At 41.1% G+C, this 15,944-nt stretch overlaps 1 protein-coding gene across 3 annotated transcripts in view; it reads right to left on the reverse strand.

Annotated features, from left to right (window-relative positions):
- Positions 1 to 1,916: 1,916 nt before the first annotated feature.
- RAB11FIP2 (RAB11 family interacting protein 2) overlaps positions 1,917 to 15,944 on the reverse strand; it is a 40,348-nt gene continuing 26,320 nt past the window's right edge. The window contains exons 4-5 of one of the 3 annotated variants that reach the window (XM_058697905.1): positions 12,144 to 12,189; positions 1,917 to 6,273 (exon numbers count right to left, since the gene is read on the reverse strand). In XM_058697905.1, the coding sequence (XP_058553888.1) occupies positions 6,046 to 6,273; positions 12,144 to 12,189 (274 nt within the window). In that variant the 3' untranslated portion in view covers positions 1,917 to 6,045. The remainder of the gene's footprint in view (positions 6,274 to 12,143; positions 12,190 to 15,944) is intronic. The other 2 variants (XR_009252672.1, XM_058697907.1) reach the window with 2 other exon arrangements.

The following is a 15,944-nucleotide window of genomic DNA, read 5'->3' on the forward strand; positions in this document are numbered from 1 at the left end:
TAAGTAGGATCTCTGTACAATCATAAAAACGTGAAAGCGTGCCATTTGTGTTACCGTGTAAAACTATTCGGTGGGGGGAGGAAATGTAGAATGTTAGACACCCAGGTCACAAGCCCCTTACCTTGAAAAACTGAACAGGAACATTTCTGAGACAGGCATCGCGTTACAACAAACGCTAGGGGGAGAATGGCCCCGTTAAGAGGATGTCCCTGTTCCTGGGGCACCTGGTTGGCTCAGTCAGTGAAGCATCCAACTCTTGACTTCAGCTCGGGTCATGATCTCATGGTTCCTGGGTTTGAGCCCCGCGACAGCACGGAGCTTGCTTGGCATTCTCTTTCCCTCTCTCTGCCCCTCCCTTGCTCTCACTCTCTCTCCAAATAAATAAACACTTGGGGCTCCTGGGTGGCTCATCATGCATCTGCCTTCAGCTCAAGTCACGATCTCACGGTTTGTGAGTTCGAGCCCCGCATCAGGCTCTCTGCTGTCCTTGCAGAGCCCACTCCAGATCCTCTGTCTCCCTCTCTCTCTCACAAAAATAATAAAAATTAAACACTAAAAAAAAAATATATATATATATATGTGCCTCTTCCCAAATGACCCCAAATATCTTTGTCTCAGTAGACTAAGGGAACATACGTGTGGGGATAGGCAGAAAGGGGAGCAATGTGGGGGGAGTGCAGGGATACGTTAAATGGACCCTCCCAGCAGTTAGAGAACAGGAAGGTTTTCTGGTCTGCAGAGAAATCCCTGGCTCCAAACGTGTGCAACTTATGGCCCAAACTACTACACACGGATCCCATCTCACCGTCTGGAGTAACACAACTGCCTCATATGCTGCCATATACATAACCGCACCCAAGCCATCCTCCTTCCATTCCTGCCTCCTGCAGCCAGCACCTGGACGGGCAGGTGTGCCCTGGGACTGCTGGGCCGAGAGGGTGGAAGCGGTGACGGGCGAGTGATTTCTGCTGGACGGTAAGGGGTGAGAAGTGCTATGGGTCTGCCAACTCACTCTCGAGTTTCACACGTAGATTTTTCGTTAGTCGTCTTCACTTTCCTCTGCGAGCCTGTACGGTTCTAACCGTACAGGGCTGTTGTGAGGAGTAAAGAAAATAACGTCTAACGAGGGGCGCCAGGGTGGCTCAGTCGGTTGAGCGTCCGACTCTTGATGTCAGCTCGGGTCATGATCCCAGGGTTGTGGGATCGAGCCCTGGCACGAAGCCTGCTTAGGATTCTCTCTCTCCCTCTGCCCCTCTCCCCCACGGCACTCTCCCTCTCTCCCTCTCAAATTAACATTTTTAAAAATGCAGAAATAGAAAGCATTCAAGAGGGGCCTTAGCCTCCATCTAAATACTAAGATGTCATTCACTACCAAACCGTAAGTTCCAGTTTTGTGAGGGGATGCCTCACACAGAGGGCACTCACACATCTGTTGAAGAACGTCCACTCTAAGGTGCTGGAAAACCACTCTGAGTCACTTTGCAAAACAACTTCCGCAGTGAAGTGAGCTTAGGCCTTAAAATACACTTGCTATTGTAATACATCAAGTAAGAGGCATCCTAAGTACTTTTCAAAGGCAAGAAGGACTCACGTACAAATGCGTACATCCTACAGTCCAGTCTTCTCTGCAGTAAGAAATTATGACAACCAGTGGTGACCGGGGGGCTCAGTCGTTTGAGCGGCCAACTTCAGCTCAGGTCACCATCTTAATGGCTGGTGAGTTCGAGCCCCGCGTCAGGCTCTGTGCTGACAGCTCGGAGCTTGGAGCCTGCTTCGGATTCGGTGTCTCCCTCTCTCTCTCTCTGCCCCCTCCCCCCTCTTGCGCTCTGTGTGTGTGTGTGTGTGTCTCTCTCTCTCAAAAATAAACATTAAAAAATTTTTTTAATAAAAAAATAAAGGAAATTATGACAACTGAATTAAGATTAGACACTTTAATCAACTATAATAAATCAATACTTATATATTATAGAAAATTCTGATTCATGCATCAGATTACATAAATTATACAGCTGTCACGTATGCAATGCTTACAGACTTTTGAGTTTGTACCTGCAAAAAAATGTATACAAGTTTCCAGAGCTTTTTACTTAAGTGTAATACTCATCAGTTATAAATAATGCTTTTATCTTTCAAATACCTGCTAAATATATACACTTACAGATCTGCAGCATTTTTTTTTTTGTACCTCGAAAAACGAACCACCTGGGAGCTTCAAGGATTAATGAGTCCAATGTATCGTTTTTTTACAGACTTCCATTCCATGGTAAGAGTGGAAAATGTCAATGTCGACATAGGAAATAAATGAAATAAAACGTCAACTCTAGTTTAATGCTCGAAAGCTTCTACACTTCCTATTAAATACATCAGAAAACCCTTCATATGCAGATTAATTAGTTAAGGTGCTACCTACTGCATATTAAATACTTCCAATGATTGCATCTGGATTATTCAGGTTATAAAGCTGTGGAAATGGGGGCTTGCGACGTGTGCTGACAGACCCCTACATCTCCATAAACCGGCGGCACCGTGGTCCTTTACCTCCTACTTCAAAGACGTCAAGTGAATGAGCATGCTTTATGCGCACGCACACACACGACACCTAGCATATCTAGAAGACACGTGAACACATGGACAGCAAAAAGTTTCGGCTGGATTTACAAATCCAAGGTAGGGTGCTTCTCCTGAAAAGGCTACAGAGGGAAAATAACAAGCTCCAGTGTAACAATGACTAGATACATTGAAGACAGCAGTTTTTAGTTTCTGTTTTAAGATTCTCCTTGCTAAACAAATAAGCACTCTGATGGGGGTGGGAGGCAGGAGGGAGGCGAGGCTGGAGGAAAAGGTGATGGAAGGATGTGAGGAAAGCAAGTCTGTCACTAATGCGCTGAGTTTTACTTAGGTGTCCATTCATGAAATCCTTTTCAATACGAGGCAACATCTTCACAGCTGGAAAATTACAAGTAAATCTTCATTTACTGCCAAAAGCAATAGACGTAGCTGTGCATAATCTATGGATAATATGACGTTCCCGGGAGGACGGCAAACTAGGCTCAATGTAGAATACAGAGGCACAAAGAAATATCTAAACGTTTTCATGAATGGGTGACGTGTCACTTTATATACATTTCCCAGGTCTGACCCTGGTATTCAGAAAACGAAACCTGACGCGTGGGATGGCAGGACAGACAGCGTGTTCAACTTTCAAAGCCAAATTTTGGAACTGGAAGGGAACCAACTGTAAAACTCTGTTATGAAAATAATAGCAGAAATACTTTTATCGGTAACAGAAGTAGGTTCGCCAAAGATAGGTTTAGGATAGATACCCATTCTGGGATTTCAGGAAATTCTCTCACAGTGGGAATGCCCTACTGCATGCAGTTTTCAGCATAAAAGCAAAAGTAAAATCTGTTTATAAAGTCTATTGTGCTGTGCATTATTTAATGAGCACACGTATTTTATTTCTATTTCTACGCTACTAACAAAATACACCATTGGAATGCTTCAAAGTCACATTTTGGAGAAATTAACTAAAGGTGATCTTGATGGCCTTTTTCCTACAACATTAGAAACTAAAACTACTCTGTTTGCACTTCTGTCCAAACACGGAAACACTGATGTGTTTACTTGGGAACTCATTTTTACTTTTTGACTTTAGCATATTGTAGTGACCAATTACGAAAACATACAAGAAGTTGTACTCTGGGTCATGAGTGGAAGTTCATAAACACTGGAACGACACTTGGACCCAAATGCCGACAATCAGCCATGACAAGTGCTGATTCAGTTTTCAATACAAGTCTTGTCTTAGATTTAAAAACAAAAGTATCGATTCAGTTATAACCAAATCATTCACATCTGATTGGTCTAATCCGTAACAGTTTCATATTGGCAAAGAATCTCTCCTCAAAAGTAAACTTCCTCATAAAAAGAGCAGTATTTGAGTAATGCTTTTTAATGAACTCGATTTACATAAAACATATCCCCGATACGAAACTGACATCTTTTGGCCAAAGCATATTGAAATATCGGCAGATAATCTATCACAATACTGCAAACACATGGACTTTAGTATTTTAAAAAGTGTAAGAAGAGCTTCGGTTGGACTAACATCAGAAAATAAAATGCTGAAAGTTTTGTAATATTTAATAAAATGTTAACTAAAAGTGGCACCGTGTTAAAAAAAAATGACTCAGACCTCAAATGGGAAAATAAAATACTAATAAACCAAATTCTGAGGGTCATTACAGAAATCTGTAAGTGGGGGAAAAAAGGTTGGTGGAAGTTATTTTTCCTTCTCCATTTCTTCATTTAAAAAGTTATTTAACTTTTGAAAAAAGAAAAAAAATCCTAATTTTTTGTATGTAGAAGTTCTCAGAATTTCCCAATGTATGCTCTCATAGGAAAACTAAAGAGTCAGCTAACACAAATAAGCAATTTTAGCTTATGAATCTAAACTTGGCCAAGTATTATCTGATTCAGAATATTAAAATGAGCCAAACTCTTCTCTCTGCTTTGCATTGAACTTTCAATGGAGTCTTCATAGAGATAAATATTAGACAAAAATGAGGTTCATTAAAAGACTGCAGAATAGATGTCTCCAGAGACAAGCAAATTTTCCCTTTGAAAACTGGAGACACAGATTCAGTGTTTCATAATTTATTTTAGATTTTTACGGGAAAAAATAAGCAGATGATTAGCGATATTTTTAGACAACTGTTTTCCACTGTAAATTTCAGGCTAATTTCGTACAAATATATCAAGATAATTCTTGGAAGTATTGGCATTTGGAGGGGAACTGACTTAAGAAAAGGGCCAACATATAATTCTGTGATAAACCAATTCTTAAGGGCAGATGTAGAACTGTGTCCAGGGCCACGCTAGTGAAGGTCTGTTCCAACGATTCACTCTTCCTTCGGTGACTCTTCTTTTGGTTCAAGACCCAAATGCAACCATCTGTCCTATTATTTACGTAACTTGAAACTAAGCCTAATTCTTCATTCCTCGAATTTGCACGTTGCTTTGGGTTATCAGGCATCAGACGATCACCTCCTTTTTTCCCTCAGAATGATTTTCAGATCTAACTTCCTAATATCTTTCGGGCTAGTGATCTAAAGGCATTCAGAATCTCAACAAAACAGACTACCTTAGCTTCTCTTGGACTTAAACGAAACTCAAACGTGAAGACAAGTTACTCTCCTGAAGCTAATCAAGTTTCCTAAAATAGGTCATGCTTCAAAACAAAAACAAAAACAAAAACAAAACTCACAAAACTTTGGATCATTCCTTTCAGAAAAAGGGCAACATCTGATACCGGAATAACAGGGGAGCAGCTCTGTGAAACCAAGGTTCACAAAGTCAAGAGGGACCTGAAGCAGCTTCCCGGTAACAAACTGTACGTGATACGGTAGCGATGACGATTTTGTTTTGCATCGAGAGAGCACACATAGATTTTCACATTGAGAAACTGGTATCTTAATTTTAGAGGCAACCAGTTGTTCTTAAATGTTTTAAAAACACATGTATATATGAGGTATATGCATGTATTTTATACACAAAGATACATGAACATGTATTCATGTACACATACGGATGCATATAAAACAGGAACTTTTTTTTGAGTGTTTACAATGAACGGTATTCCTGCAGCTAAATGTGTCTACACACCGACTTCTGAGAAACCGGCCACGGCGTCGATTCTGCTTGAGGAGAAATCTATTCCTGAGGAATCACAAGTCGTGTACTTCCGAAGCTGCCCCTAGGCCTATGGCAGGTTCGTGGGCGACACCAGCACCTAAGTGAAGCCGAAGGAACTGCTTATTCATGGAGAATCTGGCCCCTTTTCACTTTCAAAGTGTAAATAATTTAGCTCACTTCACAGGTCACTCTTGAGAGTCCCTGCTAGTATTTACACGGAACGTAGTTTTTCGCAATGAAGGCGAGTATGTAACGAAGCCTGATCGTGTGGTTTCTCGCAGTACCGAGATTTCCTTCTTCCTTTGTCTCTTTTCTTCTTGCCCCGAACGCAAGCACAGTACGACTGGCTTATTAACTGTTGGCGAACTTGCCAGCTTTCCGGGACGGTTCGTATGGCACTCTGAGGATACTGGGCGTCTCCTCCATGACCCTTACGAGGAGGTTGTCGATGTAGTCCTCGAGTTCCCGGATGTGCGTGTCTTTCCTCCTGAGGAGCTCTTTGTGCTTCACCAGCTCCTGTAGGACCTCCTCGTAGGTCAGACCACGATACCCTGCGGTGGCATCAAAAGGGTTGCTGTCCTGGAACAGGAGAAAGGTGGTCATTTCAGTAGACAGAACATGGCCAGGGGGAGGGGACGGCAAGGTAAGAATTATTTGGAACTTCAACTTTTGGTTTTTCAAACCCCGATCAAGTTTCTTCTGTGTCCTTGGCTAGAACCAATGTGACGTTCAGAGTGGCTAGCCAGTCCTGAGGCAAGAACTAGGGCGGACACACCAAAGCCTCGATTGTAATTCTAAATCTTTCTAGAACGGTTCCTTACGTTGTGGACAGTGTCCTAATAGACGAAATTGACCACACAATTTAGGATTAAGAGATAAAATGCTCTACAACAAACATAATTTAGACAAAGACTAAAGATCTCTAAGATTTGACTTGGAAAAACTCGAAGTAGCTATGGAAAATTATACATTTGCACAATAGCTTAGCCCTCGTGAACTGCTTCTACTGAACTGTGGTTTAATGCTGTGACTTTGGCTTTTTACTGAAGATGGTTTCAAAAAGCAGCCGTGTCAAATCTGCCTCTCCAATTTGCTGTAAAATGTTCAAGTCATTCAGAATTAAACCAATGAGCAGCCTTGTAAGAAGCCCCGTGGGAGTAATTCCTGTTTTAATTTAGAGGCAAACAAAGCTTTTTCTCCCCTCAGTAACTGGTCTATTTCCTCCTCCTAGGACTACTACCCACATAACTCATTTCCCTTTTTGCCCTGGTTATTAGGAAACTCAGAGTTCAACTACAATCATGTTAACTAACACTTAGGATTAGTGGGTCTGTGTTCTCTCATTCACTCATTTACTTATTTTGCTAACTTTATCCTATTGATGAACGTTCCTTTTTACACAAAAATAATAAAACAGAAAAAGACATGGATTTGACCTTTATTACAAAGCATTCTAATATTAAAAGAAAAACATCTGTCATAAATTTAATCAAAACAGCACTGGAACGTCACCTATGGTGTGTAGTATTTAGATTTTTCATTATAGTATATGTGTATATATGCTATATATATATATATATATATATATATATATATATATATATATGTGTGTGTGTGTCCAAATATAAAGTAACAACTTTTATGCCTTTTTTACACAGTTCTGTCCTTAATCAACAACTTAAAAAAGGTTTTTATCACTTTCTTTCAAAACATTTCCATTTGGCTTTAAGGAAAAAAAAACCCCTGTAATACTGAGGAAACGGGTCTAGCTCTTAAGGACTAACTGATCTAATCTATCCAGTGGAGGGTAGAGAACGGGGACTGCTGGGTAAATGCAGAAAGGCCTTTGACTCTTTTTTTTCTCTCCACTGGGTTAAATTTGTCTTTAGTCCTTTTTCAGGATCTACTTTAATTTGACATGTGTCTGGTGCTCACGAGGAAAGTCAAAGTGTAACTTTGTATCCCCTCCTCCCCCCCCCCCCCCCCCCCCAGCACCTTGACTTTGCTGTCCGGAGAAACACCTGAAGTACAGATACCCATTCGATGCTTAGGTTATCAAAGTCACTCCCTTCTCAAGGATAAAGGAAAAATTCAGGACCCAAAACTGGTCCAACGCCATGGGCATCTGAAGCAGTGAGCTCTGCTCGTTTAAAGGAGGAAACGTGATTCAAGGCATAAGGGTCAACAGTAGGTAATCCGTGGAGAACAGCTGGAAAATAAGGTTCAGGACAGAGTGCCGAGAGGCTGAAATGGTAGGTTCCGACAGACTGTCAAGGATGCTGGATGCTACTGTTAAGGACTTTTGAGACTTACTGCAATGGTGAGGAAGCCATGGAAGGTTTCTACACAGAGGCAGAGTATGATTAAAGCGAAGTGCTAGGAAAATTAAAATGGGAGCAGTGGGTAGGATCATTTGGAGGAGCTTAGTTGTAAAGCTACTGAATGAAACATTAAAGACAAGTAATAAAAGCCTCCAACAGATTAGCAGAAAGGACAGAGCGGATGCTAACGGAAAAGTGAGCTTCAATTCCATAAGATTATATTTAAAACAACTTATTTGAGCACTAGAAACTGGGAGCAGACACAACTTTATGAGTCATATTACCTTTGTCCCTAAAAACATTTAAGAATATTACTTCACAACAACTCTGGAGAGAAGTGTTGGTTTACTTTTTATTCTCTTCTCTCTCAATCTTTTGTAACAAGACGACTACACACACACACACACACACACACACACACACACACAGACTCACATGTTTACTAACTTACATAACTGGTCACGAGCAGTTTAGAGATATAAAACTTATAATTTCCTAACCGCATTCTTGTTAAACATTTATTACATTAAGCAGATTTCTAAAGAAAAGATAAGCTACAGTAGTACTCAATACTGAGGTAAGTATATTTTTAAAATGTCTTAAAAATAAGCTAAACTTTCTTACTATAACCTAAGTAATTCTGCATAGATTTGAGACAGATACCGGCCTAGGCCTCACTTCCCTTATCTGATAAATGAGATGTTCGCCACGGTTCCTTTCAATTCTAAGATTTCCTGGTCTACAAAGCAATTTTTTTCTGAACTCCATTTTTAAAAAAGTAGCGACATCCAACTCATGTGACTTCATTTATCTAATAAAACATTTACCGAAAAACAGAGTTCTTGTGCGAACTGCAGGGGTTCATGAAAGTGCACTAAATGGGGTTCATTACTGCCGAGTTGACTGTTTTATGTGTTTTCTTAGTTTAACATAATAACAGCGTCAGCCTGAGTCTCTCTAATCTTAATCAAATTACACATATATGAACTGATTCCTCCAAACTAATTAAGTGACGATACACAGTAAGAAAATCATTCAGATGGTTATATTTAACACCACACCAGGACTATCAGATAATGTAATGGAAATCGTTTTTAAACATTTCTGTGAAGACAATGAGGGTGAAGAACATGTCAAAGAATCCTTATTTTGACATGTGTAGTTTACATTAAAGCCATGATATGAATCGATCTAACAATTTAATCTCTCAAAACAATTACCATAAATACTGCTCAACGCTTTAAAGCCATAATCTGGCGTAGAAAAGCCACTATTTGGCTTATTTTTTCCCCCCTCCCGACCATCTAATACTTATATATAGACAGATTTCCTGGAAATACATTTCTGGCCTTCTCAATAAATTTTCCATTTGTCCTTTTATGTGAAAATTTCCCCCCAAATTTCTGCATTGAGTTTCTAGGCAGGAAAACATCTTAGAAACACATGTACTATAAACTATATTCTGGAAAAGAATATAAAATAATTAAAAACAGTTTTGTGCTTAGTTCCAGGTTTCATCCCACAGTTGAAAGCCAGTTAACCCTTCTAATTTTGGGCATCAGATGCTCACACTGACTGACCTATTCGCTTAATACATATAGATGTCTCCTCCTGTTCGTTGATACAATTCCCAACAAAATAATACAGACTAATATTAACACCTACAATAGGGAATGGAGTTATTTGCTGGTTACAAGAGTTCTTTTGCTTGAAGAGGAAAACTCTCAGGCAAATATAAAAATTAACTATTTTTCCAAAAGATATCTCTAACACTGTTCTCAGGAGAACTTCTAAAACTGAGAAACCTCCAAACTGGTGGGGACTCAAATAACCCCAGCAGGGCTCCCAGGTACTCAGTATTTATTCCTCCAGCACTCCGTACAGACGGCACATATGTTTTTAAGCTGTCTTCTCGTATTGAAATTTAACGTAAATTTGTCTTCTCTCTTCCCCTCTCACGACCCATCCTTTGTCATCCTCACGGAACTTCGGTTCAAAATTTCCATACGCGGATATCAGACAGTGGGGATTGGGTGAGAGGACAGCAGAATCGTTACGTGAAGTTTTCCAATCGGAATTTTAAGTAGCACAGTTGTACCAAAGACTTTTGAGAATTACCAGGGAGCTATTTTTACTTCACACATAGCCTAGCCTTTTACACCGGGAAATGTATATTTTTTGCAATATTGAAATTTAAACAAAAGCAAATTATCAGGACTCAAAATAACTGGAGATTTAAAGAGAGGTTGTCCTGGCAACCAAATATTGGTGGGGCACTAACTGCCATCCAAGGCGGCCAGGGGAAAGAGACAGAAAGATGAAGGCTTGGCATTCTCTGATCTTCTCATTATTGTTCTAATGAGGAACTTTGCTCTGGGAATATCATCTCAGCTACTTTCACATCTTTTGTCCGACTGCCTTCACCTCCCTTTCAGTTCTTAATTAGGCCTTAAAGAGCTCGCGCTGCCCTTTCAACTGGCTACTGCTCCTGTTTAAACACTGCGCTTTCACAGACAGGTGTTGGCACCAGCATGGAAGACATACAAACTTAATTACAAAATACTAGGCCCAGAAGGGGAAAAAATAACTTGGGGGATGGCTCTTATTGGCGAACTTAATGTAAATTACTTCAAACATCTTATAATCTTCAACAGAAGAATTGTTCAAATGCTTTCCCTCAATAACGATCCGGAGAAGGATGAGCTTTCTCCTCTTAATTGCATCCTGCGGTAAATTAACAACACCTAGTAATCCTTCAACTGTCATTTAGAAGAGTTAGTATTCCAGAGAAAAAGAATCGCACATCAAGGATTCTTTTATCACCTTTAAATCCTTTAACTAAAACAATTTTCACATTTATATTTCTTTAAAGAATTCTAAGGATGCTTCTACGGCAATAAATCGCAAGATTGGGAAAAGTACATTTACAAGCACACAGAAATTGTAATTAAGGTTACTTAATAAACAATAGCTGCACATTAAATCGATTTTTTGATGTTGCATTTTGTTTGAGATTAAGTAACCGCCTGATAGAATTCATTTTACTATCTGATCAAAGGCTGACTTCATATATTCTGACATTTCTCGCCAGACTGCCATATTATAAAGACTTGAGTATTTATGAAACATCAAAACTTATAAATCATTTACATAAAACAGCAAAAATGCAGTACAAAGTCCTCTGCTTCTATAATGTTTTCTAGAATTTTAAATACAAATAACTACATTTAGAACGGTTTATACACCACACCAGTTTCTTCTAGGCATATCACATCATAGAAAATTGCGATACGTTATTGCTTTAAAAAATTCTTATTATACATCTGGATCACACACATTAAGGACAGATGGTTCAAACAGCAACCACCAGCCTCTTGGAATAAAGGCTCTATTTCTGTTATTCAGTGGGAATCCAGTTTTCTACCGAGAACATGTGCCCATATTTTTGTACAGTAACTTACTCTCTAGATTTTAATGCTTTTAGAATCGACTGAAGATGCAGCGAACTCTGAACAGAGATCCAAACCTGGACTTCAAACACAATAAAATGAAGTTAAGATATCTGAATGATCCTTGCAAAATGTGAGTTACATTTAGATGGTCGCTTCCAAGCCTGTTAATATATTTGGTTTTGTTCTAAGAAGGTAAGTGTCCTAAAGGTTCTTTCAAAGACTCTCCCGGTTACCTCGATCTCTTGCCAAGATGCTTTTCCTATTGTTGAAAGTTAAGAGGCAGTTTTATTCTTTCTTCGATCTTTGTCACAACAACAAAAATCGTCCACTTTCTCCCCACGCTCTCATTTCATAACCGTGATGCTGACCTTGACCTACAGCTTTCACATTAATTTTAAAAGTCTGTAAACAAAATGTGTAGATTCTAAATTGGCTTCAGTTATATCTCTAACACTGCTTGAATCTCTACACATCATAAAGTCACGCCCTATCGTATGTTAAAGACTGAGTTTGAATTTTGCTTTTCTTTTTTCTCCCCAGATGACCACATTAAGCTATAATCCAAAGGTAACTGAGGGGTTCAGGATGAAGGTTTTTTTCAAAAATGTATGCCAGGCAGAAGGTCAGTTTGTGGTTTCGTTTCTGATGATGCACTAACCCCGCCTCGGCAACTTACCGGGATTTTCCTGAGGTCCTCATTGCTTGTTGGATTCATATGAAAACTAAGTAACAAAAGACAAACATCCATGTTAAAAGCGTATCACACAGTCCACAGTGGTTGAGGAAACAAAAACATAACGTTTTTAACCCACACTGCAAGAACAATTTCTAAAGTCCTAATTTACTTGGACGAATGAAACCTAATCCAGGATGCAGAAGAAAAACAGTATTTACTCAACATCCTAAAGTATCTATAATTTTAAACTTTAAAGGAAAACCCTCCAGTTATTATCAGAACTGAAGAACTATATATAAATAGATACAGTTTCTAAACATCTTTAAACATAAGCGATTTTACCCAGCAGGAGAGTTTATAAAACTGAATTTTATAACTTACTCATTTTACATACATGCACTCACCTCAAGCCTTGTACTATAAACTATGGAGAATTCAATAAATGTAGGTTGGAAAGACTGGAGAATACATGAGTTAAAGCAATCTTTTAAAAACATTATACAGGTATTAGAAAAATTAACTTTTATACACTATCCTCTCAATGAGAACGGAGTCAGAGTTGTATGAACGATTTCCGTCATTAATGTGATTTCCAAGCAACTGGCCTTCAAAATTTAAATACCCAAATGGACCCAAACAAAATGTGTTTTTCTTCCATGCAGAGAGTAAGAGAACGTCACAGCTGAATGCTATAATCATTTTCTTCTTTGAAACATGTCCATTAGGAAGGGGCTGTGACCAAAAAGAGGCTGAACTTCAAAGCCATCTGATGAGTAAATATTTCATCATTGCCATTCAAGTTTAACTCTGACCCGGCACTTAAGAGTATTGGACATTAGAGCCTCGACAAAGCATTACTGTCCTCGGAACCTTTTTATCCCCCCTCCCCCAAACAAAAAGACTTAACTGTAAAGTATACATTTTTTTTTTTCATTATCTGTGCTTTATCAGCCAAATAATTGGAATCCTTTGAAGAAATTCACTTTTAAAACTTTTGGCGGTGTGCACGAAAAGTCTCAGCTGGATGCGATGTCTGGAAAATCCCTATCGCTGCAGGTGCACGGCCCAAGCGGTCAATCTGCAGGGCCTCTGTGCACGTACCTGCACGGGAGAATAACTCACAAACCCAACGTTTCATCGGCTAGGGCTGAGATCTGGAGTACAAGCTTCCAGAACTGATTGCTGACCTTCTCTAGCTAGAATCCCTCTGGATAAATTTGGTATTTCAGTAGAGCCGGGTGCCACGGCAGAGCGCATTAACACACGTTTTAAATACCTACAAACGAACACGCCGTCAGCAGGCTGACGCGGCTGAGCCACTCTCTCCTTCCCTGTCTTTGTGGTGTTCTGTATGGTTCCAGACTAGAGTCAGTGGTGCCAGCAAAGCCGCAAGAGCCTGACAAAAGAGTGGCTTAAGAGAAAATACCAAAAATAAAATCCGTTATCGTACGGCACGGCTAGGCCGGGGGTGCCGTGGGAGCAGCTGACACGTGCGGTTCCCGTCCTGCCCATTTTTCAGTCCAAGGCGGCCCACGGCAGACCAGTGGGATGACTCCCTTCCGGCCGTCGCCTCACAGCACACCGCTGTCCCGAAGAGGACAAGAGACACATCCAGCTGCGTTTCCCTCCGTCCCACTGAGTCTCAAGGACAACGCGATTTACAGTCGGGGCTGCAGCGCGCCTCGGTGGTTAAAGGAGAGGAGTGACCGAGGGCCCCGGAGCCAAGTGGCGTCAACGCAAATCCTGATTCTGCCCTAATCTTGCCGTGTGACCCTGAGCAAGTCACTTAACGGTGCGTCGTCTGTAAAATGGGGCTGCGGACGCACCTGCACAGAGACTCCCGGAAAGACGAAGAGTTAGCAACATGGACAACACCCAGCAGAGTGACCCACAGGACGTGTTCAGCAAATTACTGAGTAAACATCTACCCAGCACTTGGACTGTGCCAGATCCGATTCTAAGCACCTGACCAAAATTAACCCATTTAATCTTTACAACCCTCAAGGTGGGTATGACTTTCACTTTCAGAATAAGGAAACGAGTCGCAGACAGGTTAGGTAACTTGAGTGTGGTCCCACGGCTGGTAAGAGAGGCGGGGCGGGGCGGGGTATCTGGCCCTCGAACCTGTCCTCTTCACTGTGACACAGAGCCCGAGCCCTGCTCTCTGCTCACTGGGCACCGGCGGCACGGCTGAGGCCCGGAACAGGCAGGACGCGTGGATTACCCAGAAAAGAAACACCACCTCCCTTTGAGTGGGCACACGCAGAGCTGTGGCTGGGGAGGTGGGGAGCACGCCCTCGAGAGTCCAAGCTTTCGACCACACGGAGGAAGGAGATGTCCCACCACAGCAATTAGCTGAGCAAGGCCAAAGTCAAGGGAAAAGCAGGATTCCAGATCAAGTGAAGGATGGGTTTGGCAGAGAGAGAGGGCTCCGAAGACAGACACCGTGGGGCCTGGGGCTGGGCGACAGCGGTACCTTGGCAGGACACTGAAGAGACTGGAACGCAGGGCTGCGCTGGGGGGGGGGGGGGGGGGGGGAGGGGGGAGGGGGGGGAAGGGGGGAAGGGGGGGAAGGGTAAGCAGTCCCTGAAGGCTTTGGGTGCAGAAGATGGGGCTCCTAGACCTGATCTGTGGAGCAACAGGCAGGGTTTTGACAATTTAAATCTTCCTTCATAAATGCCACTTAGACAATTCATGTCCCGTGGTATAATGACAGCATTACAAGAAATAATTATGACCGTACAAGTATCATAAACATTATTATGCTGATAGACATTTCATTCTGCATCTCAAGAAGAAATTACTGAACTGAGAAATACTGGTGGTGTAATTATTGTAACACAGATTTTTAGGAAGGAGACATTTAGGACACACGTGTTACCCAAATCACGACACCACCACCACATAATAACCAATAGCTTTAGCCTATGGAACTAAAGTGAAACCATGGCAGTCTGAAAAATGCCCGAGAGTTCTTAGGGATGATTACATCACAACGGTCGCAGGCTGGAAGGGAAAAGGGGGTCGTGCGCAACAATGCCGGCCGTCCCCAGGTTCCCCACTCTGGCTGAGGGCTGGGACTGTCCAGCGGCCCACAGCACAGAGCGGAGGGACAGGGCTCTTGCACGGGGCATTGTCTGAAATCCAAAGGCACAGCCCCTCCCCTGTGGCCGGCTTTATTTTCACACACTGACGTGTCAAACACATGACAAACTCAGTCATTCACGGCTGCCTTTTTTTGATCTGTCCTTCAGGGGGAAAAAGAGTTAACTGAACTGGATTGAATCAGCTTGGTGAAAAATAAAATGTCTCTATTTATCGAAGTGTGGCACCAATTTGTGTTATCTTTCTCTTTGGACTGCTGTCCTCCTGTCAGACAAGATACCGAATAATACAGTCTGACTGCTCAACTAAGCTGTTGACAGGTTAGGGAAAATGGTGTTTTTAACCAGGTATAGGATAAACTTAGACATGCTCCTACTGAAAAAGTCTATACGAATTTCAACTTACGATTAAAACAAACTTAATGTTAGAAATCAAAACGGAAGGAATTTGGGGGTGATAAATAAAGAACTTTAAAGCAAATTTTAAGCTGATGAAAACATTTTGAATTCCCGTTTTCAAAAAGATTTTAAGCCAAGGAAGTATTTTACCTTAACATTCTAGCGTTCTTACGTAAAAGCTTATTTTTCGCCTTGTGATATTTCCCCCATTTTAAAGAACTGGTAAACTCTTGACAATTTTGAAATTAGTAGTGCTCGAACAGATTTCAAGGAGCCATTAGTATCTCTTTCATAACAT

This window comes from Neofelis nebulosa, chromosome 13 (assembly GCF_028018385.1).
Source record: "Neofelis nebulosa isolate mNeoNeb1 chromosome 13, mNeoNeb1.pri, whole genome shotgun sequence".
Taxonomy (NCBI): Eukaryota; Metazoa; Chordata; class Mammalia; order Carnivora; family Felidae; genus Neofelis; species Neofelis nebulosa.